Source organism: Anomalospiza imberbis, chromosome 3 (genome assembly GCF_031753505.1).
Source record: "Anomalospiza imberbis isolate Cuckoo-Finch-1a 21T00152 chromosome 3, ASM3175350v1, whole genome shotgun sequence".
Taxonomy (NCBI): domain Eukaryota; kingdom Metazoa; phylum Chordata; class Aves; order Passeriformes; family Viduidae; genus Anomalospiza; species Anomalospiza imberbis.
This window is the reverse complement of record NC_089683.1, coordinates 61,272,124-61,296,396: the sequence shown is the minus strand read 5'-3', so window position 1 is coordinate 61,296,396 and position 24,273 is coordinate 61,272,124. Positions and strand designations below refer to the sequence as shown.

Sequence of the window (24,273 nt, the reverse complement as noted above, 5' to 3'; positions counted from 1 at the left end):
CACTGTGTGAAATGTACATTAAAAACAGCCTTGGATTTTGGTTTTTTTCTTTACTGTTATTAAACAACTCATTCCACCCAGTGTGTCAGCTGTATCCAGTTAGTTATTACTTGATTAGTTCACATGAAAGTGGAGAAGAAAAACATTGACAGGAATCCTGATGAACAACACTATGGGATGATTCCTACCATGTTGCTCTGAGACTGTGTGGCCCCATACATGGTAATGCCATTTGATGGTCCTGCTAATTGCGGTGTATCTGGCTGTATAAATCCTCTTCTGTCAATTAAGCTACAAAACAATCACAGTAAAGGAAAATTATTAGAGACACTGCTGATGAATAACTATCTCCTCTCAATAAAAAGAAATAAAAACTTTCTATCATACAACAGACCTTAATACCTTCTAATGTCCCCTTTTAGTCAAAAGAAATACTGGACTTCATTTTCTACTCATCAGTAAGGTACTTGTTTTCTTTGTGATACTGCCTGTCACACACACTGCTACTTTTTTTGATCTTTATCACATAGACTTAGAAGCTCACCAGCAGATACCACAAAACCAAAGAATTTTAAACCACAGGTGAAAAAACAAATGACAAAACTCACTTAGGGCAATTTGATTCAGTATCTCTTTTAAAGGTTCTTTTCTTTTTTACCAGCTTCCACATCTAAACTGAAACTAATTAATCATAAAATTTAGCAAGAATGAAGAAAAGTTCACCTTTATTTCTGACAGACAACTTAACTTGCCAGGTGTTTCATGACAGCTACTTAACACTGCTTATAGTGTTCCACTGTGCTTACCAAATTGATGCACTCATAAAATTTCTTATTTCTAAGAAAATGCTCTGTGGAGAAATTACTAAATGTAAGCAAAAAAATCTGTGTAAGATTATAAACTACTTATGCAGAATGAAATAATCCAACCTAGTTAAAGATTAAAGATGCCTAAAGAAGTTATATAATTTGTTGCACCAGAATACTGGTTAGACCTATGCTGACAGGCAAGATTCAAATTAAGATCTGAAAGTAACTGTTGAGGACATGTAAAATACATTCTGAATTTGCTAGCACAGGTTTAAAAAGGATAGATGATCTTTAAAATAAGTTAGAAAAGTTCTGGTTATTTACAAATCCTCTCTTCACCTGCATTCCATGCTCAAAGGCACTTGAACATTTTCAATTTTGAGCTGAAATTACTTATAAGCCACTTTTCCTGAATTTAAGAAAAAACTTAATATTTAGTGACTTGGGACATAGCTGAGATTAAAAGTAAAAGAAGCAAGCTTAAAATTTACATGTTACAGTCAGTAAATTTTCCCTGTGGTCACACAATACCTCCCTGCAGAACCTCTATATATACATGCCAATGTCTGAATAAGTAATGTTGCTAAATGAATTTAGGAAAAAATGCACAAACTCTCCTAAAACACATGAGTCTGGTCCAATTGTGTTTTGCTACTTTTATCAGCCTAATATACTATTTCATATACTGAGAAACATGATGTAGTTTTAATAAAGATTTCCATTTGGAGTCAAAAGAATTTGAAGTGCTGCATTGAGCTTTTATGTCACATACTTTTATCAAAAGCAAAATTTCAGAATTAAAAGGTTGGCTTCAGGCAACATCTCTACAGGCAGGAAGCAGAGACAAAGCTATTCACTCTCACCAGGGGTAACCCTATATGTGGAAATCTCTATTATGTTGTTTCCTCTTTAGGAAAAGATGTCAGTCTCCCCTGTTCAACTCTGACTGCTCGTAGAAGAACCACCTCTGACATTCCTGACAGCAAAGCCAGAAATCTCACTCCAATTAAACACCTGAGACTCTGGACTATAACGTCATTTACTTTCTTCTTCAGATTCATAACTTTGCAATTCCAGGTAAAGCAGAACAAACCAACCAAGGAGCAGGCCACAAAATTATCTACAAGTTTTTCTGCTCCTCTCTACACTGGAACGGGCCTCTACTGTGTATGTGGTACATGAACTGCCTAATCAGTGAGCACTGGAATAAGAAAATAATTAAGTTTTTCTGGCTGCCAGTTTTATTTCTCTAGTCTCAGCTGCGTACATTTTCTTCAAGCTGAAAAAAACATCTCCATCCTCAAATATATAAATATTTCAGACTTCCAAAGGTGAAAATGTATTCCACAAAACATATTCCCTTACGTGTTCTTTGGGATTGCTTTGGTGTAAGACCACCAAAATAATTTAAATGTATATACATTAACAGTATTAAATTAAAAAAAAAAACAAAAAAACAACTGTCAATTTAAATACAACATTTCAGAGTTAAAAGACAAAAATCAACAATTATCAAGTTAGTTGTAGATTTAAGGTTCCTCAACTCTCCTCAACTCATGTTACACTTGTTAGGTATGTAAAAGTCTCATAAACTTCCAGGATAACCTTCATGCCACAGGTAACTACTAGAAATTTTTTCTTGCTATAAGCTATTAACTGCAGCAGTGAAAGTTCAAATAACAAACAAGCTTAGTTCCATTTCAGATGTAATTTTACAATACCTGATCACTAACTTAGTTTAAACACAATTTACCAACTTATTTCTTTACCACTGAAGAAAAACTTAAAGCTTCTAACAGACATTAATCCAAAACTTTCACTTTGTTGAGAAAACTTAAATAATCAAAAACAGTATTTTTTTCATTAATAATCACATGCTAACAATACTTTTGACACTCCTACCTTGGAGAAAGGGGCCCACAGAGAGCAGCACAGCAATTAGTAAAGATGTTGCCATAACTGTAGGGATTATAGTTTTCTTTACCTCTTTTATTTGACCATGATCCTTTAATCTGAAGAGATATGAACAATATGCATCACATGTAATACAATACAGAAAATGGCTGTGAGAAATTAAGGTTGCAACATGCTATTTGCAGAAGAGACCACGGAAAATCCATAATGACACTTTCCAAACAATTTAACGAGTTCTGGGTTGTTATGAAGGCTGGACCCTACAAGCACATGCTTTAACTCCATAGATGTAGACAACCCAGAATCTCAAGAGATCAATATACTCGAAACAGGAATTTCAGCATCTAAACATAATGGTCCAAGTTCAATTTTACAAATATTATAGCATGTTTTACAGAAGAGGCTCAATTGCAAAATATGACTAAAGCCAGCAATTGAGCACTTCTTTTCCATACTCCTGGGTAAGTTTTCAAGCTGCGCAATATCCCACAACATTATCTTCCCTAAAGTTCACAAAAGGTTCAAAAATATTGTAAAGCAAATGCAGCCATTGCTACCTTTTACTGCATATTACATTTTCCCTTAGCTAGTTTGCTTTTCTGTTTGTGAGATACTTAAGAGCCTGAGTAAAACGTCTTGCTGCATTCAATTTATGTTTTAAATTAAATTACTGAACAGTTTTCTTGATATTCAGACATGTTCAACTGCTGCAGATCCCTGCAATCTATCTTTCAACAATCCAGAAGAGACTTTTATTTGAGGGAAGAGGGTGGAAGCACACTAAGTCCATCTAGAGAGAAAACCTTAGCGTAAACCTAATGACTAAGGAATAACCGAGTATCTCATCTGTCTTCTTAACAAGGTAGATTTCTTCCACATCAGGCTACTTGCTCTGGTACTTGATGCTGAAGCACAATTCATTTTGACCCTGCTTGGGAAGTGTTTTTCTGGTTGATTGGTACTTACTGTAAAATTTATAATTTTAACTGTGACCTTAAACAATAACAAAACATATTTGACAATATTAAAGATGCTATTTTTGTATCTACCAGATACCTATGAAGAAGGTACAATAGGAAGCTACAATAAAATAACTTAAAGCTTGCAGTGCTTTGTTAGATCACTTATTAAATTTCCAAAAGCTTTCTATAGAATCAGTTCCCAAGTTAATTTTGTATATTCCTTTCATTCATTACATATTTCTCCTTTTACTTAGGGAAGGACACATGAGGACTCCACACAGAATTAAGCATAATTCAACACCAAAATAAAGGAATCCTATATGCAAGATAGACACCTGTAGAAATGAGAAAGTTGATCTTTAAGTTAATTATATACTCTTTGCCAGAGGTTTTGGACCTCAGAATGGCAAAAAAATTTCAGAGGTAAGATAAAATAAAGGATGAAATTTTTGTTTAGAGAATTCAACACACTTTTCAAGTTTCACAGTAAGCAATTTTTGAGTTAAAGGATATTTACCACTCCCAGTGAAAAGGAGATACTGTAAAGTACTCACTAATTTCCAACTGTATAAAATATACTTGTTTGTCTCCTCCCTCCTGCATTTTCCTATGTCAAGACAGAGATCCTACATGTGCAAACCACAATGGACATACTAAGTATATAACGAGCACATCTTGAAACCACAAAAAATATAGTCAAAAAGATTTCACCTGATTTTTGAATCAAGCATGAGCATATTACTTTCCTTCTTTCCTACTGAGGTATTCACAAAATGATGCAGACATGTCTGTTTTTAAGAAAAACCTCCTCATTACTATTTAGAAATACATATGTAGAAATATACTACAAACTTACATCTTCATTTGTTGTTTGATTGGAGCTGATCAAATACGTATGAAAACCTGAGAGGCCAACAATGGACCATACTGAGAAAAAACACACCACAGCTTCCAGCACAGTAATTAAAAGTCAAGGAAATATATGCAAATGGGAAAAGAATCCAAAACCAAGTAGTTAACAAACACAAAATACAGGGTAGTCCACAAGTCCTTTGAGATCTCTGAGTACTTCAAAGGGGTCAGAAAAAAATAAACTCTAGGCATCTGCCTAGCCCAGACACAGCACCACCCCTGCCAAACACTGGAGGAGCGTGTGCCCAGCCAGCAGACTGTTGCTATGAGGTGCAATGTCCAGGGCTGCACACCCCAGGTACAGGGGTGGGAGCTCTCATGTGTGACTTACAGGGAACAGCACATGGACAGGCTCAGCACAAGCATCCTCACCTCCAACGGAGAAGCAAAGGTGTGAACATCCACGGATTGGTATACTAGGAAAAACAGTCAGCACTCAACATTGCATATTTACTACAGTTTATATAATTCTTTTAACTCTAAAGAAGTCATTATCTCATAAGACAAAGTTGCTTCTAAACTTTATAGGATCAAGCATAAAGAGGAACTTTCCAAACTTTCTGCAGAAGGCTTTCTTCTATAGCTTTTATTTGTTTATTTACACAAAACAGCCATGAACTCAGAATGCACCTGCTTTGAGAATGCTATTTTCTATAATACTTCAATATTTTTTGGATTTATTTTAAGGGAACACGATTCGACAGAAGAAAAAGCTTTGGTTCCTAGAAAAATACATAGAATTTATCACTAGGAACAAAATGATGAGAAAAGAATAGGATAAAAATAATCTGTATATTAAACATATCAACCTTTAGTGAAGTCAGTTTCCAAGACAACATCAACTCAAAATTTTCCAGAATAAGGACTCAGCCTTAGAACACAGAAAATACACTGAACCTATCAACAGAAGAAAAATATGACAGCTCCTCACCATTACACAGAGACATAGCCTGGAAATGGCATGGATGGACATAAATACTTGCAATAAAAAATCCTAACATTAGTTAAAAGTGAAAGTTTTGTATTGCAGGGCCGCTCAGCCCTAATGAACTGGGAAATACCTGAAGTGTCTATATAATCTTCCCTAGGACCTATTTCAGAGTGGTTTAAAGCCAGAAAAGAGCCACTTGCACTCTGAGCAGATCTGCTGCAAAAGCAGCAGGGTGACCAAAGTGCACTGCTGAGCAGCAGGTTCACTACTCTCTGCCTCTCATTTCCTCCTCAGGCTGTGTCAAATCAAACCAACACAAGACAGGAACTCTGACTCTCTGCAACAGCTACAGAAAGAAGTATGAGGGATAATGGGTAAGGAAACAGACTCTTGGCAGAGGGTTCCAAAACGTGTAAAAGAAGGAAACAGCCCAAAACATCATGCACCACACAAACTGGGCTTTCAAAGAGTAGAAATAGTAAGTAAGGCTGCAGATGAGCACTGTTGGGTAGAATCTACATACCAGAAGGAAGATTCACCAGGTCAGAAAAGAAGAACCTTAGAGGGAAAAGAGCTCCCTGTAACCTGAACCAACAGGATGTTCCTCATCACAGTTACACTCAAAAGGGTACTGAAAAGTGTGTTTTCCCCTCCATGGCATAATTCCTACTGGGATTTAAAAAAAAATGAATTCCTTTCAGTTCAAGAGCTCTTTCAGTTCCCCATAGGAAGGGACACTTTTCAGTTCCCCACACAATGATCCAAAAACAACTTGAGAACAGCAGGGGTAGTTTACATCAAATTAACCATAATCCACTAATTCAACCTAAGTCAATTAACTGTGAAACAAATACAAAAAAGCAATGTATTCTCAACAAAGTATAACCTTGTAACACGTTATGGTGTAATATCTTACTAGCATCATACAGTATAATTTTTTATTTTCACTTAGTATCTCGCACAGGGCTGTTAGCAAGATTTAAATGGCCATGTTCTCTGTGCCTGAACTGACTGGCTCCAGAGTAGCATTCCCAATACTATTTGGACAATCTAATTTTTTACTGTTCTTAATTGTAACCTAGCTTTTAAATTGTCCAACATATCAGTATCAAGCCAGGCATTTCTGCAAGATGTGCTACTAAGCCTTTTAAAGCAGCATCTCTCTGAACAAAAATTATGAATTCCAGGCCATTGTTCCTGTACAAAAATCCTAAAATGCATAAGCAATTCTCTTTTGATTTAAAGAAAACAGAAAGCTATTATCAGTTTGAAAATAGTTTGAGAGAATTCTCTTTTGTAAGAATTGACTGTAATTGTTTTAACTGGAAGACACTGGTGTGCTATTTAGAACTGTTTGTTTGTACTTTTAAAAAATATTTGTGCAGAAAAGTCTGAACATGGCTTTAAAAAGGGAGTTTACAGCTCAGTGTTTCTACCTGATGAAGACAAGCACCCAAAAAAAGTATCTGCAGAATTTGACACTTGGGAAAATTACCTGGAAAGAGGTCTCTATGCACAACTACGAACGACAGCTTTTTCTTCCTACCTTTGTGTGCAAAAGCAAACTGTGTGAGGCAGAATGGACACATGGGAAAGAATTCTTCTTACAGTGTCTTTGTGAGAGGTGAAAACCGTTTATTCAGACAGGAACCATCCAAAACATACACATAAGCAATGGGAAGCTTACTGTCTGTACAGAAACTAAGCAGTGGTTTCATCAGTTTCCCATTTTTTTATTATGTTAGCTGCTTTCTAGCTCCATTCTCATTGAGTAGAAAATATACAGAAGGCTCCCATTAAGTGATAAAAAGTGCATGGAGCATTTCAGAATAGAACCACAGAATGGCTTGTGTTGGAAGGGACCTTAAAGGTAATACTGTTCCAACCCCTCTGCCATGAGTAGGGACATCATCCACTAGACCAGCTTGCTCAGAGCCACCTCAAACCCGGCTGTGAACATTTCCAGAGATGGGGCATTGGGGCAACCTGTTCACATGTCTCACCACTCTCATTGCAGAAACTTTGTTATGGTAAATCTACCCCTGCTCTATTTCAGCACAAAACCTTGTTCTGTCACTACAGGCTCTGCTAAGAAGTCTCTTTGTTTTTCTTAGGAGACTTCTTTACATACTGACAAACCACAATGAGATCTCCCCAGAGCCTTGTCTTTTCCAGGCTGAACAACAACTGTAGTCCCTGTGTATGCAATTTACACACTGCTATGTCACTTAATGCAAGTTGCTATTTGAAAATGATTTCTCTAAAAACATAAAGCAGTTTCAAAAATCGAGTTCTTCAAGGAAAGCATGTTGTTTCTGTTGTTCCAAAATCTATTTTTTCTATCCCAAAAATAATCAGCCAATTTGGATACCTTCAGTTGTAAAAGCAGAACAATTCATGAATCTTTTTAGTGAAACCACAGCATGTTTATAGTGCAAAATGTATTTATGAATTCCACCACAAAACATGAAGCATATTTAATGGACTTGGAAACTACAGATCTTTGTCAAGAGTACTGCTCTGCAAAACATGAAGAATAAAAACCACTCCAGGCTATAGTCTCTTTCCTACCTCCAACATGTGGCAAGAAATCCTATTGGGTAGGAAGTGATGAAATCATTAACTGATAAAGTCTAAAAGCACACATTCAACAATAGCAAGGAAACAAGCAAAACCATCTCAGATGTTATTTTGCAACAAAATCTACAATATGTTTCTGTGAAAGGATATCTTGCAGGACTGTCCTTCAGAGCATTGAGGAACCCTGTCTGTTGAGAACCTGTAGAAATAGAACCCAAAATTACCAGCCAAGTAAGAAACTGGACTATGGGCTGTTTTTACTATAATTAAAATAATTAACATTTAAAGATAACCAAATAATCATAGAATAGATTTACTAATATGAATCTGAGAATATGTTGCTCAGCAGCAACAACATTAGAAAAGCCCTTGAGCAACTTATCAGGTTTAGCATCTGCAGAATATTTTCTCAGTCATACCAAATTGATGCACACATACTTTTCCATGAACGAGATTTCTGATTACCCTTGCTCTTTTCAGACCTAATATGGAAACAAAAATTATAACCTCCTATTTAGTTTTGAAATATCATTTTTCAAAGTAACTTTTTTACTTGGAAAATTTATTTGATAACCTCAGATTCCCAACTTTCCATCCTTTGTTTTGGACACAAAGCTCTCGTATTTATAATTCTGCTCCTACTGCACCTACACAGAAGATCTTTCTAATAGGTTACTATTGCCCCTGGGCAAATAAAATACAATCTAGTCGCTGAAAACAGCTCAAAAGTAGCATGAGCCCATCAACTAGAAATGTAGAAGCATGCAAAATAAAAAAGCACTTGGGTTCCATAACCATGCGATATTAATCAATTAGGGTTATTTCACAATTTGCTGATTGCAACAAGTGAATTTGTTGTAGAAACTGACTTAATGTGACATAGCTACAGGCACACAGTTTGAACTTTACTGTATAACATAAATTATTTAAATGCATCAGGCTGAAAGTTTTCCCCAGAGCAAAAATCTTCCACTTAGCTAAATTAATCTGAAGATCTGCATGGAGAGAAGAATCTTGTCTTGACAAGAATAAAGAAATATATGTATAATTCTCTAGACCTAACTGGTCAATTTTACTGTTTATTGTTACAAGTGGGAAGTTACTTACCTTGTATTTCTGAGCCTTTTCAGACTCTTTTAATTGGTTCTTAGTGTCAAGGTACTAGACTAATAGAACTTTCCCTGCCTTCTTACTATTTTTAGCATCCTTAATGGCAATGGCAGCAGATAGGTGTGATTTCTATACCCTACTGCTGGTCACACTCTTCCAGGCAGAAGGGGAAGGCTGTTCACTGCAACAAACAGGTGAAATACTGATGCCTCAAACAGAGATGAGTAACTGTAAAGACAGATACTACTATGGGAAATGTGTTCAACCTGGGGAGAGGGAAGAAAATCTTGCAAGACAGTACCTCTAGTAAGTGATTTACAAATTAGTTTTATCATCTTCAGCAATGTTATGTGCACAAACTCTTAAACCTAGAAAGAACAAATTTCCAATGTATGTCTCAGAAGGCCACAGAAAACAAAAATATGTATCTTATATCTCATCACCCCTTAGGCCCACCAAAATCTGTAAAATGCCAGCTTGCAAGATGCATTATAAAAATATACAAACTTTAAAAAATTGTCTAAATCAAGAGGCATTAAAATAATTTTTCCAGGACTTATGTATTACTTTGAAATATTGTCATAGTCTGAGGAAGGAAGGAAGGTCATAGTCTGAGGTCTAAAAGCCAGGACTTCCTTCAGTCATGCTAACAAAAAGCAATCTATGCCAAGAACAAAGGTTCAGACTCAGTAACTGAGAATCCTGCTTAATGGTTAGCATCACCTAAAGAACTGAAGAGCTACAAACCAGAACACAAATTGTTGAGTGGTAAATGATTAGAAAGGCAGACAGGAGGACTTCTAGAGGCATGGTGGGCACAAAGTGAGTGGAGTGATAAGAGAACCTTATTTGTAAAGAACTCTGTTTTGGACACTGTCAAGACTATAGCAGACAAATTTGAAAGCTTGGCTGGAAGCTCCAGTGTATCAATTAAACATCAAGGAACTAATCACATTTCATACCTGCTCCCATTGCCTTTGAGGACTGACCAATCTTTAGAGTTTAACAACATTTTTTCTTGTCTCATTCTAGGTAGATGAACCTCCATGGCAAGAATATTTTGCAGCTGACAGGCAATTCAGCATTTAACATTTACTATACGTAATCTGTAACACCTACACAATGCTCAAGTGCTTCTCAACCACACAGAGGCACAACTAATTACTCCGCTCTTTGTCTAAATCATACTCAAGAGTTAGGTTTGGACACTGCAAATTTAAAACCCACTAGATAAACCTAATTAACATACATAAAATGAAATACTGACATTATATTGATAAATCATATACTGAAAACTAAACAAAAAGCACTGAAATCCTTGTGAAACGAAGGTAGGTTAGTGTCAAAACCAGCCTTACATTGTCAGACTAGGAATGTTTTCAACTACTGAACACTAGTCAAGATTGCAGAAAAAACCCGTGTGTCTTTCTTCTTAAAATGTATAAGGTGTGCATGTATATGCTCATGTATGCCCAGATAAATAACAAGCATTTTATTAATGGCAAGCGTTCTTTTTCCAATAATTTTCCTTTTTTAAACAATATATACATTTTATCTCTGCTTTTTTCAACTGGTATTAGAAATGCTGTATCTGGTAGTGGAAACAAGTTGTTCATTCAGACTCCCTCAAAATTACATATCCCTGTTCTAGCCTATGAACTAGACATCTGAGCTATAGGAGGGCCTCTCAGTGCTTGCATCATAGTTTTGCAAAGAACAAGTAAGAGCAGGAATTCTGCTCTTTAAAACACAACTTTTCCCTGCATGTTGTAAACAGCTTTGGAAATTGAGCACAATCTGACATATTTTTTCCAGTAAAACAGTCTCTGAATATTATCATTATCAAGTTAGCTTTATAAATGTGTTATATACTGAAATTATTATTTCTATCAGGTTTCTGTTGCAATACAGAATACAAAGGAACACACAGATCACATTTTCAAACTGGTTAAAGAAACACTCTTTAAGGGAATATCCTATATAATAAGTGAAAAATATAGAACGCTCTTCTAGAGATAATGGATTAAAAAACCCAACACACAAAAGGTGTTTAAAGACAAGTCATGTAACCTGTCACCATAAATGTCACCATCATCATCATATAGGAGCCAACAAAATTAGTTAGGGGTACGGAATCAAAAGACAGTACCCAAAAGAGTTTTGACCTCATACACAACCCAGAATACAAATAAAAATTAGTCTCAAACTCATTAATATTTCTGATTCATATGACTCTATTATGAATTAGCTATTCTCAGAAGGTCTATGCAAATGGAAAAAAAAATATTAAGAATAGGGTTGAGAATGATGTAAAGCTAAACAGCAAACTACCAAAAGTATTGCTCCAATCTATTTTCTAGTAATTTACCCTTTGTCTGGATGGCACAGAAAAAAAAGCACACAGAAGTTCTTTAGGTAAATGATACTACCTGTATACTTGAACATACAGTATATGTGATGCTTTTCCAATTAATCATCCATAAAAGGACAAAAAAAAAAATAAAAAAAAATTAAGACTGCATTAAGGTAAAGCCAGTGACTACTATGAGCAGTGCCTACTATAGACCAGAATGGGACTCACTGGGGATTGTGAAGCTTCAGAGAAAAGGCAAATAAACAAACAAATAAATAAATAAATAAACCCTGAATGATCAAAATATTAACTTAAAAAAACTCAAGCAAATGGCTACATACGTAATCTGATTTCACCAGCATACTTACGAAGGATGACGTGGGTGATAACGAATGCAAATATAAAGACTGTCAGAAAGGACAGAGATAAAATAAACATATAAAAAAATCTGTAGTTTCTTTTCCCCACACAGTTGCCTACCCAGGGACAGTGGTGATCAAACCGTTCTGAAATGAGAGGCAGAAGAAAAAAAAATGGAAAACAATTAATAAAATGCTGTTAATTCAAAAAAATGCTCTCTGAATACTATATTAAAATTCATGATTAATCTGGCATTTGCAAAGTAGCCACAGAGAAGTTCTTATTTAGAAAGGAACAAAAAATAGAAAAGAAAAAAAAGGAGCACTTGAATGAAACCTTACAGTTTTTAAAGAAATCAAAGCATGGCTGAGGTGAGTTCCTGTTAAACTAACAGCCTTATTGTGACAAATTGTGCAGTCAGACCAGCAAGCATGTATTTATGCATTGTCACATGGAGCACTAGCGCCCCAGTTGTATTTGAGTTTTTCAAAACAAGGTGGCTTTTTTCCTTCAGTGCATCTTCTACTCAAAATTGGAATTTCTGAGGTTCTCTCCTTTGCATCTGTCATGATCACACCTCTGACTTATGCCTACTACCATATCATCCATCCATCTGGGGCATGAAATATTTACACCTTCTCACTTCCTTTTATTGCTTCATTCAAGATATTCTTCATTCTAGACCACCTATTTTTCCACTTGGAGTTGATGCTGTCATACAAGATCATTAAAAATAGCAGAATCATTCACATCAAACATTTTTCAAATGTTAAAATTAAAATACATCATATAAAACCTCGTAATCTGCATACTGTGTTACCCTTTGCCCTATAGTCTCTGTCTCCTTTTTACTAAGCGAAACCCTTTCTCTTTACCTTCCTGAGAGAACTCGTTCCTGAGATAGGAAAGGCCAGGGTGGATCAGAAACAAGTGTCCCCAACATGGGGGAAATGCCTCAGTGCTGAACAGCAGCAGAGGGAATGGCTTACTCAACTTCTCCCCAGGCAGCCTGGATCCACCCTCCACGTCCCAGTATGCTGGGAATGAAACACAGCTATTGCCAGGAAACAAACTTGCATTTCCTAACTTTACTTTGGAGAGATTACACTGACAGAATTTTAAGGTCTTTAATCAAATCCAAGACCACAAGACAGATGCATTCATGCTGACTCTTTCTTTCACCCTCTGATCCTTGTCCAAATCCTGGCTTGTTTTCTGTGATTTTTATGCCTCCACTGACGTACTATCAAACTATTTGTAACTCCACGGGAAAGGCGAGCTATAAATCCAAAGTCCTTTAAGCCCTGTGTTAGAAAGGCACATCTGACCAAGTACACCAGCTTATTTTAGTTGTGGATTTATGTTAAAGGCCTATATTAGAGGTTTTTCTTGAAGGATGTATTTAGTATTATCTTCCTTTTTAAAAAGTCAAAACAACATGCACAACAGATTTCTGAGTCTACCAGACTTTCAGGGGCTTTTTAAAAAATGGCGTTACATAACAGCTGTTTGGACCACATGTTTCTGCCATAAATCTGTTTCAAATTCCAACAGGGCTATTCAAGGTGAAGTTACTGAACTTTCTTAGGATAAGGCTTCAAAATACTGTGATTGAGGGAGTACTGCTAAGAATACCAGGAACTAAACACTCTGGGTAGGTGAGGTTTCTCAGTGCACTACAGTTGTATTCCCAAAATAAACTGATATTGCATTTTAAAATGCTTGTCTTTAAATCTGTGCTTCTGAATGAGCCCTCATATTCTGATAAACACTCTACTTCATTTAAATTCATTCATATATACAACTCATAAGCAAGCAACACCACAAAGAAACATAGCTACAGAGACATTTTAAAAAGCAGAATCCTTGGGTATTTTTGTACCCTACTGCTAAAGAAATACATTACACGTGTCTTGGAAGATGAATTCCGTATACACAGATTCATTCTCCTCTATGCTGACACAGTAGGAAATTGATTATAAAATAGATACAGACTTAAGGCTGTTTCTAGCCATGAAACAACATTTAGATATATGCAGACATCTATTTGATGGATTCAGATAAATGCAGAAAAAACTACGCACATACACACAACCCCTCCATTGATAAACTCATGTTCCTATACATACACACACTCCTTACGGAGGACTGACTTGCTGTTTTTAACCTATTTGTCAGTCCTCTTCAATTTCCATCTTCAAACTTTCCTGGTGAACTGAAAAGCTCTGCTTTTTCAACAAATACCTTACTAATTATTGTGAACTTGAGTAACTATATAAGATATTTACAAAGGAGGAATGGACCAAAAAGGCTGGATACAAAAACCACTACTACAGTATTAAACTGGAATCAACTCGAATGAAAAAAGAGGCATATTAAAAAGGTTTACATGAATCTTATGATAAATACATTTCATCTCTTTTTTTCTCAGTCAGAAAATAGAAAGGCATGTGACATGCCACAAAACAGTATATTAAAAGGCAAGACATTATTCTACTCAGCAGAATACAAATATGCAAATGCAATTTAAAGATAATAGCCTTACAGCTTGTGAGCTGCTCTGCTTAGTTATTAATGCAAGAGAAAACTGCCAACCTGGCAAAATGAAGAGACAAATGCTAAGCAGAAACTTCTACTGCTGTTAAGAAACATAAAATCCATTAAATCTGGAGGTGCTTCTTCTTCCTTAGAAAAACACATGACCTAATAAGTATTAATGAAGAAGTAACACAATGTCTTAAGGTTCACCTTCAGCATTCTGGATGCCTAACAACTGAACAACCAATGATTTTGTAAGGAAGATCTATCTGACATCTCCACTTGGACAATGTTGGCAGCAAAATTAAGACAACTTAATTGAGAAATGAAAAACTGCTGATGCTGAGAAAAACTGGAATTCCAGCCCTCATGAACTTAAAATGCAAAGCAAATAGAAATGCAATTTCTTGTTGTGAAGAACAGACTGTTAAGATGTCACGACTGCAGTTCTGGATAGTTAACATACTACTGTATTCAAACAAACATTTGTCGCAAGGTTAATGTAAAAAATTTTGAGGAAAACACAAAACATTGGTAATATAAACTCTTGTCAATATAACTGTATTAGAACTCGTAATGAGGGAAGAAGAAAGCTGAAGCACTCTATGGATAGCAACATTGTGATATATCATCCTCCTACACTTCAACAAACAGTTCAAACAAAAGCAGCAAGATATGTCTTCTTGATGTTACAGCTGTATTTTGTATCTACCTAATCAAGAATTACTGATAGAACAGATGGCCCAGTTTCTACCATTTCAGCAGTTCTGTGAAGTCTTTTGCCTGTGTGTTCATGGCTCTCCATTCATAGGCCAAGCCTGGTGCTTATTTTACCCGGCAGGGAGCAGGTTGACAGAGCCAGATAAACCTATAGTTATGGCTTTCTTATGCCTATCTCCTCAAATCACCTCATCAGACAAACACCAAAGTTGGTCCAAGTGAAGCACTGAGAACACACTGCCAGAGAAGGGATAAAATAACACCTTCAGAAGCAGCTAAGTGTTAATTCAGCCTAGCTGTGACACCAATCTTACTACAGGGTAAGCAGTTATCACAACTGCAGGAGAAATACACTTTTCATTAATTTTTCAGGATCTGAGATCAAAACCTGAAGCAAATTTAAAAAGCCTGAAAAAATGTGTGAAGAGTTTACAAGGTCAATGAAAAGAGGAGATGAGTAAATGGAGACTATAAATGCTGCTGTACAAGTCACAGAAAACCAAAGACGTTTGTATTGCAGAAATTGTCAGTAACAGTAACAAAGACTATTTCATTACTCTTTCCCAAGTGATCAGCATCTTTGAATTTAAATAATAACTTCTAAGGATAGCCAGCAACCCCGTAACTAAATCCAAAGGATGAGGCTTCACAAGATAATTGAACCAACCCAAAACCTTTGCAGCCGTGAAAGAGATGGTCAAATGTTGCATTTCCTGCCACTTCATCCCATTTCCTTCTTCCATTGTGTAAGCTGATAATGAATCAGCTCAGTTCCCTGGACTGGCAGGAAAGAAAAAAAAATTTTGCTCATTGATGAGTGGGAAAAACTGACTTACCAATGGCTGTGTTACTAAATGGTCTGTGAACAGGCACAAACAAGAAAATCACGGAAATAAGGAAAAGAAGAAATAAAGAAGAGGAAGACATTCAAATCCCTTTGGATGCAGCAAGCTGTCAGCATGACTGAGCCGTCTCATTAACACTCACCCAAGTGGTCTGATTAACACTCACCTAATAATCTATGCTAACTGGATGACAGAAAAACAATATACATTCCCCATTTTTTACCTTCCCTGAAACATTTATATGTAAAACTTGCATATGAAACATTAATTACTGGATATCTCAGATAAAAACAAAACTGAGAACATTTCCCATTTTACTAAGCAATGGTCTTACACATACAGCTTTTCCTTCAGAAGCCACACCAAAGCATGTTCCTTGCTGCTCAGAACCAGAGAGTCAAATCTCTACTTTTCCATAGCACAGCATGTAGACGCCTAAATACTTAAATGTTCGGCTTCCATTCTTCAATCACCATGCTCCAGGAAACCATGCACAAAATTACCCAAATGCTTTCCTTCCCTTTTCAAAACATTTAATGAAAGCCTAATAATTTACAAGGAACACAAAAGCATTTTTAAATGGAACATTTATAGGCCAGCTTGGCCCTTCAGTTTGCAGTATTTATTAACCGTTTCCTCTTTTCTTTGCTCAGCTGCACACCAGCTCACATTTTCTAAAGCTCAATGTGAAGGTAGGACTCAAAGACAAGAAGTCGACAGGTACAAATATATCTAGGTCACGTTACTACGAGATACCAGTGAGCAAGAGTAAGAATTCATTTGGTAATTTTTCCACCCTGTGCAAGTAAAACATTGTAGGACAAAGAAAAAAACCTTAGGCATTCCCTGAATGTTACCATCTTTATTTAAAACATGCAAACATGCATCCCATGACTGGAAAGAGTCAAGAGCCCACTGTGCAAATCCTGCATCAGTAGGAAGTCACATTACAGCTCAACCAACTGGGCCACGATTACTCAAAATTACTTTTGAGAGCAGCAGTAGCACAACACAGGACTACAATGTCCATTGTCAAGGACTTACACTGAGTAATTATGTAGAAAGACTGACATCTGCACGTACTTATAATGGTGACAATTAAAGCTTTTTGAAGGACTATGATGTCATGATATGATCACATCTATTCAGGCTTCTTGACTTCACATTTTGTACAACAAATAGTACTTTCAGAATTTGATTGCTCTTGAAATGTTTAAGAAAACAAATGAGGTTTTTAAAAGTCCATATAAGAAATATGTTTTATTACAAAGAGTATTTCTTTTCTTCTAAGATACAGAAGTCCAATCCCAACTGCTGAAAGTAATGCACACAGGCACAAAAGCAAATATAACCATTACATTAAGTCCTTTACAGTCAGTTCAAAATATCTGATAATTTAACATAACAAAAAATTTATATCCAATAATCATAGCATATTCATAAAAACTATCCTTAGCTCCAATGTTCAGTTTTACCGACTGAAATCATCACTACTAAGACAATTATTTTAAAAATAATATTGAAAAAACCACCCCCACTGATAGGATTTGCCATCAACTGGCAACAGCAATCAAATACTTGGATCAATTTATCTTACACACCATTCACCTGCTTGACAGTCATTCCCCTGACAATACCTTTGCTGTTACTTTTGTGGAGTGAAATCTGAGTAGAAATTTAAATGAAAAAAGCAGTGAGTAACAAAAGATCAATTGCAAGTTATATTTATAGGCACACAGATGTTATTTTAGAACATTTGTTATGGACAATGCATAATGGATCCTCTAAATCACCAAGCTTCAGCACTTTCATACACTGATTCCAAATTAAAACACCCCATGAAAACCAAACAGAAAGAAAGCATCTTCTGGCCTCATGTTAACATTTAGGAAATACTTACCAAAAGTTTAGTTCAAATTACATTCTGGACACTAATCTCTACAAGGTGATGCAAACTGAAACAGTAATGTAACACCAGGAAAGATGGGCCTCTATAAATGAAATAAGTTAATAATGTGCATGGGTATCTACAACAGAAAGTCAATCAGAAAATCAAACACAAGGGCTACTTAACGTGTATTTCACTTTCATGACTGTTTAAACTGTTCCAGACAGCTATGATATTTGGGTGGGGTTTTAAGAAAATAAGTTGCAATGACAATTTTTTGCATGCTAATCAATGTCAATATTTGCAGACTATTGCACTTCACAAAAAGAAAATAAACATGCTTAATTTTCAAAATAAAAATAGCAATAGATTTATTAGGAAAACATCCAGCCATTGCCCTAGGATAGCTCATAGTAATTAAACTGTATTGTCACATAGATCACTTCACTGCACCCTCTAATAATAAATATTGACTAATTAACAAACTCCTTTGACTGCATGTGCATTAATGGTGACATTTTCAAAGGCAGCAGCAGCAGTTTAGAATGGCTGCCCTTTGAGAGGTACAAAGAGTGCACAGTGAAGGACCTCACTGCTTAACAATCCCTCTTTACGTACGCATTCGAGTACATACACCCTGGCATACCCAGACGAGTGCCTGACACACACCCAGCTGTGGAGGAAGAGATTTTAAAAACCCAAATTTGTCTCTAGAGGAAGCATAGTATCCTTACCAAGTAACAGCATCCACAAAGTTTATGGATTAGTTTCTCTCTTTTCTACAGGAAGGCACATTTTTTTTACACACTTCCGTTGCTGTCTTTTACCAGAATTTGAATTTTTTAACCATTCTGTAAATTGTTACTGCATTGACTGTAAATATGTGTTTATTTTCTTAGGTTCCTAATTTTTTTAATGGATAATTTCTCTCTTTAATTTTTACTCTGACACCTTCATGTTTAGATCATCATTTACACAGTCAGATATTCTGATCATCTTCGCATTTTTTCATATGCAGACCAATGCATAAGCCACAACCTCTCTTAAGTAACCTATAGTATGATTTTCTTTCTTAAAGAGACTGACATATTTTGCAGTCTGCTGGCTTGGGATTTAGAAACCCTGACACACATGCCATGCTCCCTGAATTTCCAAAGTACATCTAATTTTACAAGTGGCACAATCATAAATAATACATCACTTCTGAGAGTGCTCGTGTGTACTCCATTTGGTAGCTCCTTGTTCTACTTTTTTGGAGCACCCAAACAAAAAGAGTCCAAGCCATTTCTCACCTGTAAAACTGGGAAAAATACATAAGAAAAGAAAGAAAAAAGAAAAGAATGGTCACAGCAGCCAAATTTGTGCTTTTAACTGTTCAGCAAAAGAGTAATTTCAAGACAACTGCAGCTAAGGTTTAACAGGTTCAAAATGAACTGAAAATTGTACTCTATTCACTGCAGGAAATATAAGGAAGGAAATAAGCAAAGGCCATGAAAAGGAAGTGAAGGCAAGAAAGGAAATAATAAGGTAATGAAGAAAGAGTTCAATTCTACAGAATTAAATCTCTACAGAATAGAGTTTAATTCTACAGAACAGAATTCTACAGAAAACCAAGTAAACCAATGTCCTGACATTCACACTGATTATAAAGGACTACAAAGTCCTGAGAAAATTGTTCTCAGAAACATTGTCTGTGTTAGAAAAGCCAAACTGTTACAATGCCACCTCTCAGTCTGCTTTTGAAGTAATTGGTCTTCTTCAGCCAGGAAGATGGTGGTATCTGGAGTAACTACTGGGAAAAGCTTGTCCCCAGAACACACCGGCAATTCTCACTATCTTACATTGTCTGTGTTATGTGTGCTTTGGAAATTAATTCCCCATATTGTTTAGATATAGCCACCTGCTTCTTGTTCAGCTTTCATTATAGAAATCAAATTAAACAAGACAAAAATTATTTATTAAAACCAAACAAAACAAAAGGATATTACACAGTCAATGTTGCAATGACCAAAAAGAAATAAAAAAGCCACCATTAGGTCATTTCAGGAGCAAGTCCAACCATTGCCTTCTTTCTAGCATTCCACAGTGCCATCAAAACCTCTTGTCAAGACACAGCAATAACTACCTTAAGCTCAGAATTTATGTCTGGTTTGGTTACTTGTATCCTGAAGTCTTTATCTCTTGTTTTCAGATGCATATTATGCTTAACTCATTTGTAATTCTTAAGTGGCATAATGGTACACAAAACCCTTGAGGGGCTAACTTCCACTGACATTCACAGGGCCAGTAAAGAAAGCAAATCAGGAACACACCCAAGGTAAGTGCTTCAGGGAACACTTATTCAACTAAATTTTTTAAGGTATTACATAAATGGAGCAAACTACATTTGTATGAAAATAGAGATTTTTCTGGACACTACTAGGAAAATACTGTAGAGCTAAAGGAGTCTGAAATATTACCATGGCTACAACTCAAATTAGCTCATTTCCTATTTTTTTCTTATTTTAAGCTATTTGCTGTTATTCTTTATCTATTTTGTTATCTAGAAATATCACATAGACATTTCTAAAACTAGTGGTGAAACAAAAATCAAACAAGGTCAAGTAACAGATACGCTTACTAAATAATTAGACTGAAATAAAGAGTAACTTTTTCTATGTACTTACATATTTAAAATGCTGCAATAGATTCCTTACAGAATAAAAAACATTAATAGAAAACACAGAATGAAAGAACCTCTTTCACACTGCATTCATTTGCCAAGTATCATAAAACACCTTTAGGTAAAAGTAGCACACTGTTTTTTCTGAGCAGTGAGTGCCGGTTTGAGGACAGACTCCATTCCTGTACCACAGAGTCTCTGTAGCTGGTTTGTAACTGTAGCAAAATCTTTGGAAAGATGTGGTAAAAAGGAATGCATGGTCATACTGGTAGTGAACCGCTTAAATATCATATATTATGTGTAAATAGCCCAAGTTACTTAAATATCTATATGCATGTGAAGCAAGACTACTTGTGCTTAGGTTTGGTTAAATCAGTAACGAACTAACACACAGTGGCACAAGAACATTCATCATATTAAAAGATTTATTCAGAAACTAAATAAAAGCATCATCATATAGACAATACTAACTTAGAAGTGGTGGCAAACTGCATAACATACTCTGATTAAGTGTACACTCTCACATTGTTACATTTCCACAGGTACATGAGCCATCCAATTTTCTTGACACCAATTTTTAAGAGAAAATTAATTGCAGGTACTCGTGGATTTCACTTTTTGCATTCAGTACACCCAAATACTTATATGACAAACACCTGTATCTAATAAGGAAACAAAGCTACTATATAGTGCACCCTGAAAAAGTCAATTTATTCTAATTCCCACTATAAACACTGAGGAGAATAATCATAGCAAATTCATTACTTTAAAACAAATAATTCAAAATTTAAAAACGTGCAAGGGGAAATTACAATGATCATACCTATCCTATGAGCAGAAAAGACATCTCAGTTTTGTAAGTCATTTGCTCACTCTTTTCTGATAAATATTAATAATAATTCATATCTGTTTTTTCATCACAGATACCATCAGGAAACTGTGTAAGTTGTTTCCCTGCCATCACAAATTTTATGTTTTACAGAATAGGTTTTCCAGATATGGTATGAAAAGGACACAAATTACAGAAAAAAACCTATAGGAAAATCCTTCATACCAGTGCATTAAAAAAACCAAAACATTATTTTAAAATAAGCTTCAGGTTGTACAGGGGAAGTTGCTCTTATCTTTGCTCTCTTGGTAAAGACAACAGCTTTTCAACTTTTATTTATCACAGTGGTCAACAACTGTATTTACATATTGCTGAGCAACATCACAACACTGTAATGTTAAAGTGACACATTTGCTAAAATATTTTTCTGAAAAATGTACCAACTGCAATTCATAAGCATCCCTACTTGCTCACTAAAAGCACGCTCAATAGCTTTTGCAACACTCAAAAAATTTTAATACATCAGAAAAATTTATTTACTGAAGGAACCATCTACAGATACCAATCAATTCTATAGGGTGAGAAGGCTAATAAGCTTTTCAGTCTGATGTAAGTGCACTCCCTAAATGAGTATCATCTAAACATAAAACTCCAATTCTTCCAATGACTGCTTTATATCTAAAAATATCACTGCTGAATGCTGCAATTACATTTCTCAGTTGGAGACATCTTTGTACATTATTTTTTTGAATGTGTAAGATCCAGACTCAACAGTGTGCTAATCAACTGCACTAAACTGCAAATGTGATCTAATTAACTGGAAACCACTAAGATCTGATTGGTAGGGGTTTCTTGGTTTGCTTTTAAATCCAAGCATATCTTAATCACCTTGTCTGACCTCTGCAGAAAATAGTAATGAAAAAGGACAAGATATTCAGAGAGAAAAAAACCAACCCCATAATTATAAAATATGCTTAGGTCCTGACAACATGTACTTACTCTCAAAATAGCATGTTTGCCCAGTAATTTCTTATGGATTCTGACCTAAGTATGTCTAGTCATAAAACTGCTCAAAGGTAGGAATCACCTACAGTGTGTATTTTGGTCACACAGCCCTAACCATTTGCACCATGCCTTACAGTTTGTAACTGATGGACTGGAGAAGCAGCTCCTTGCCCTCAATTTAGTTTGGTGAAAAAAAACAATTCTGAGACTCCTAAAAAGTTTGGAAAGGTCATCGCACATTATATGTGGCCTTATTCAAGCTGGGTGTGTTCTTTGTCATTAGGGCAAGTTAGGAAAGATGTTTGCATCAGAAAATAATCTCCTTTCTTAGAGTGGCAACATTGCTAGGCCAAGTCTCCTTTTCTGCCTCCTCTAAAATTCTTAACCTTTAACAGATCTTGTAAGAAAGGAAGATGAACAGAGCAAGTCACCTCATGACTCATCTTGTCACTGGTTTTTTTTTCTGTCTCCTATGAAAAGTATTCATAACAAGATATAAGTTACTAAATTGAACATATGCCACATCTTTTTTTTTACTCACCTACGCAGTTATCACAAAGGCTGCAATGTGAGGCACGAGGTGGGCGGAAAATCTTGCAAGTAAAACAATATTTTAGTTTCACTGTCTGTCCATTGATGATCACTTCTTTTGTTCTGGGAGGGGGGCGATATCCTCCTGAACTGCAGCCATTTGCTATATCTAAGCATGAAAATACAAGACATGAAATGTTGCACATGAACTATGATGTACGCACAAAACTGTCCTTGATGGCAATCTATAGCAAATTTCAAATTTGTATTTACACATTTAAAAGAAGCAATTTTTCCCTTTCTAATTCTCAAGTAATAAGCAGTAAAGAGATATTTCATTGCAAATAGCATCCAAAGCCAATCAATCTGAATCAAAGAAATCATCCAAACCCAATTCTCAAATGCTGACAATGACCTTGATCCCAGAATTCTTACAGTTTTATATCCCCTAATAGTTCTTAGATAACATATTAAGGACAACTATAACTACTGGTTTACGACAGCAAAACTTGGAATTACCTTTACAAGTGTCTTAATTTTTTTCAGAATTTCTGTAATAATAAAAAAATTCCCTAGAAGTGCTGCAGAAATTCTACAGCCTAAAAGGGAATCTGCACATTTACTTAAGCAACAGCAGCTCTGTCGTCTGAATCTGGTGAATGTTGAGATCTCTTGCATGCTGTGATACAACAGAGCACATTCACAAAAGTATTTTACAGCTTTGGCTGTTTAGAAGTTTGAACACCCAACTCCCAGTGTTACTTCTACACACCTTGAAGTTTGTTGCACAAAACCAGTTTCCAACTACTTTGCTTGATACAAGTGGTAGAGTTTTGTTTCTAAGCTTCCTTTTGCTTTATTTTAGAATATTACCAATCATTTTTCGAGCGTCTAAAGGATTGATTAGGCTAATAAAGTGCGATTTTGCTCAAGCTGAGCTTTACTCTGAAACTTCAACATGTAAAAGTGGTGCATTTTTCTAGGTTTATCTGTTCTTGTGTAATCTTAATCAAATCAAACCACAGAAGTAAAAAAGAAACCCCTAAATTTATTACACTTGGATAACAGATTAGCGTAAATAAAATATTTTCTAATATATGAATGAAAATACATTTCAAGATCACAGTCAAGTCACTTGAACAACTGCGTTTTAAGTTGTCCCACTTTCATGGGGGGCTTGTTACTAAAAGATCTATGACTTGTATTTGAGCTCAAATTGCTAGAAATATCACCCACAATTTCTATTTCTGCCAATTATACAACCTACAAATTATGTATTTTCCAAAAGGGCAGTAAGAAAATCTCCCACCTAGCAAGGCATTCA

The 24,273-nt window shown here is 35.6% G+C and overlaps 1 protein-coding gene across 6 annotated transcripts in view; it reads right to left on the bottom strand.

The window, feature by feature from the left end:
- The window catches only part of ZDHHC14 (zinc finger DHHC-type palmitoyltransferase 14), a 93,970-nt gene that overhangs the window by 9,183 nt on the left and 60,514 nt on the right, over positions 1 to 24,273 (bottom strand). For 4 of the 6 annotated variants that reach the window (XM_068184677.1, XM_068184679.1, XM_068184678.1 and 1 more), the window contains exons 3-8: positions 22,960 to 23,118; positions 11,940 to 12,077; positions 8,259 to 8,307; positions 4,542 to 4,644; positions 2,712 to 2,821; positions 189 to 291 (exon numbers count right to left, since the gene is read on the bottom strand). In XM_068184677.1, coding sequence (XP_068040778.1) covers positions 189 to 291; positions 2,712 to 2,821; positions 4,542 to 4,644; positions 8,259 to 8,307; positions 11,940 to 12,077; positions 22,960 to 23,118 — 662 coding nt within the window. The remainder of the gene's footprint in view (positions 1 to 188; positions 292 to 2,711; positions 2,822 to 4,541; positions 4,645 to 8,258; positions 8,308 to 11,939; positions 12,078 to 22,959; positions 23,119 to 24,273) is intronic. The other 2 variants (XM_068184681.1, XM_068184682.1) reach the window with 2 other exon arrangements.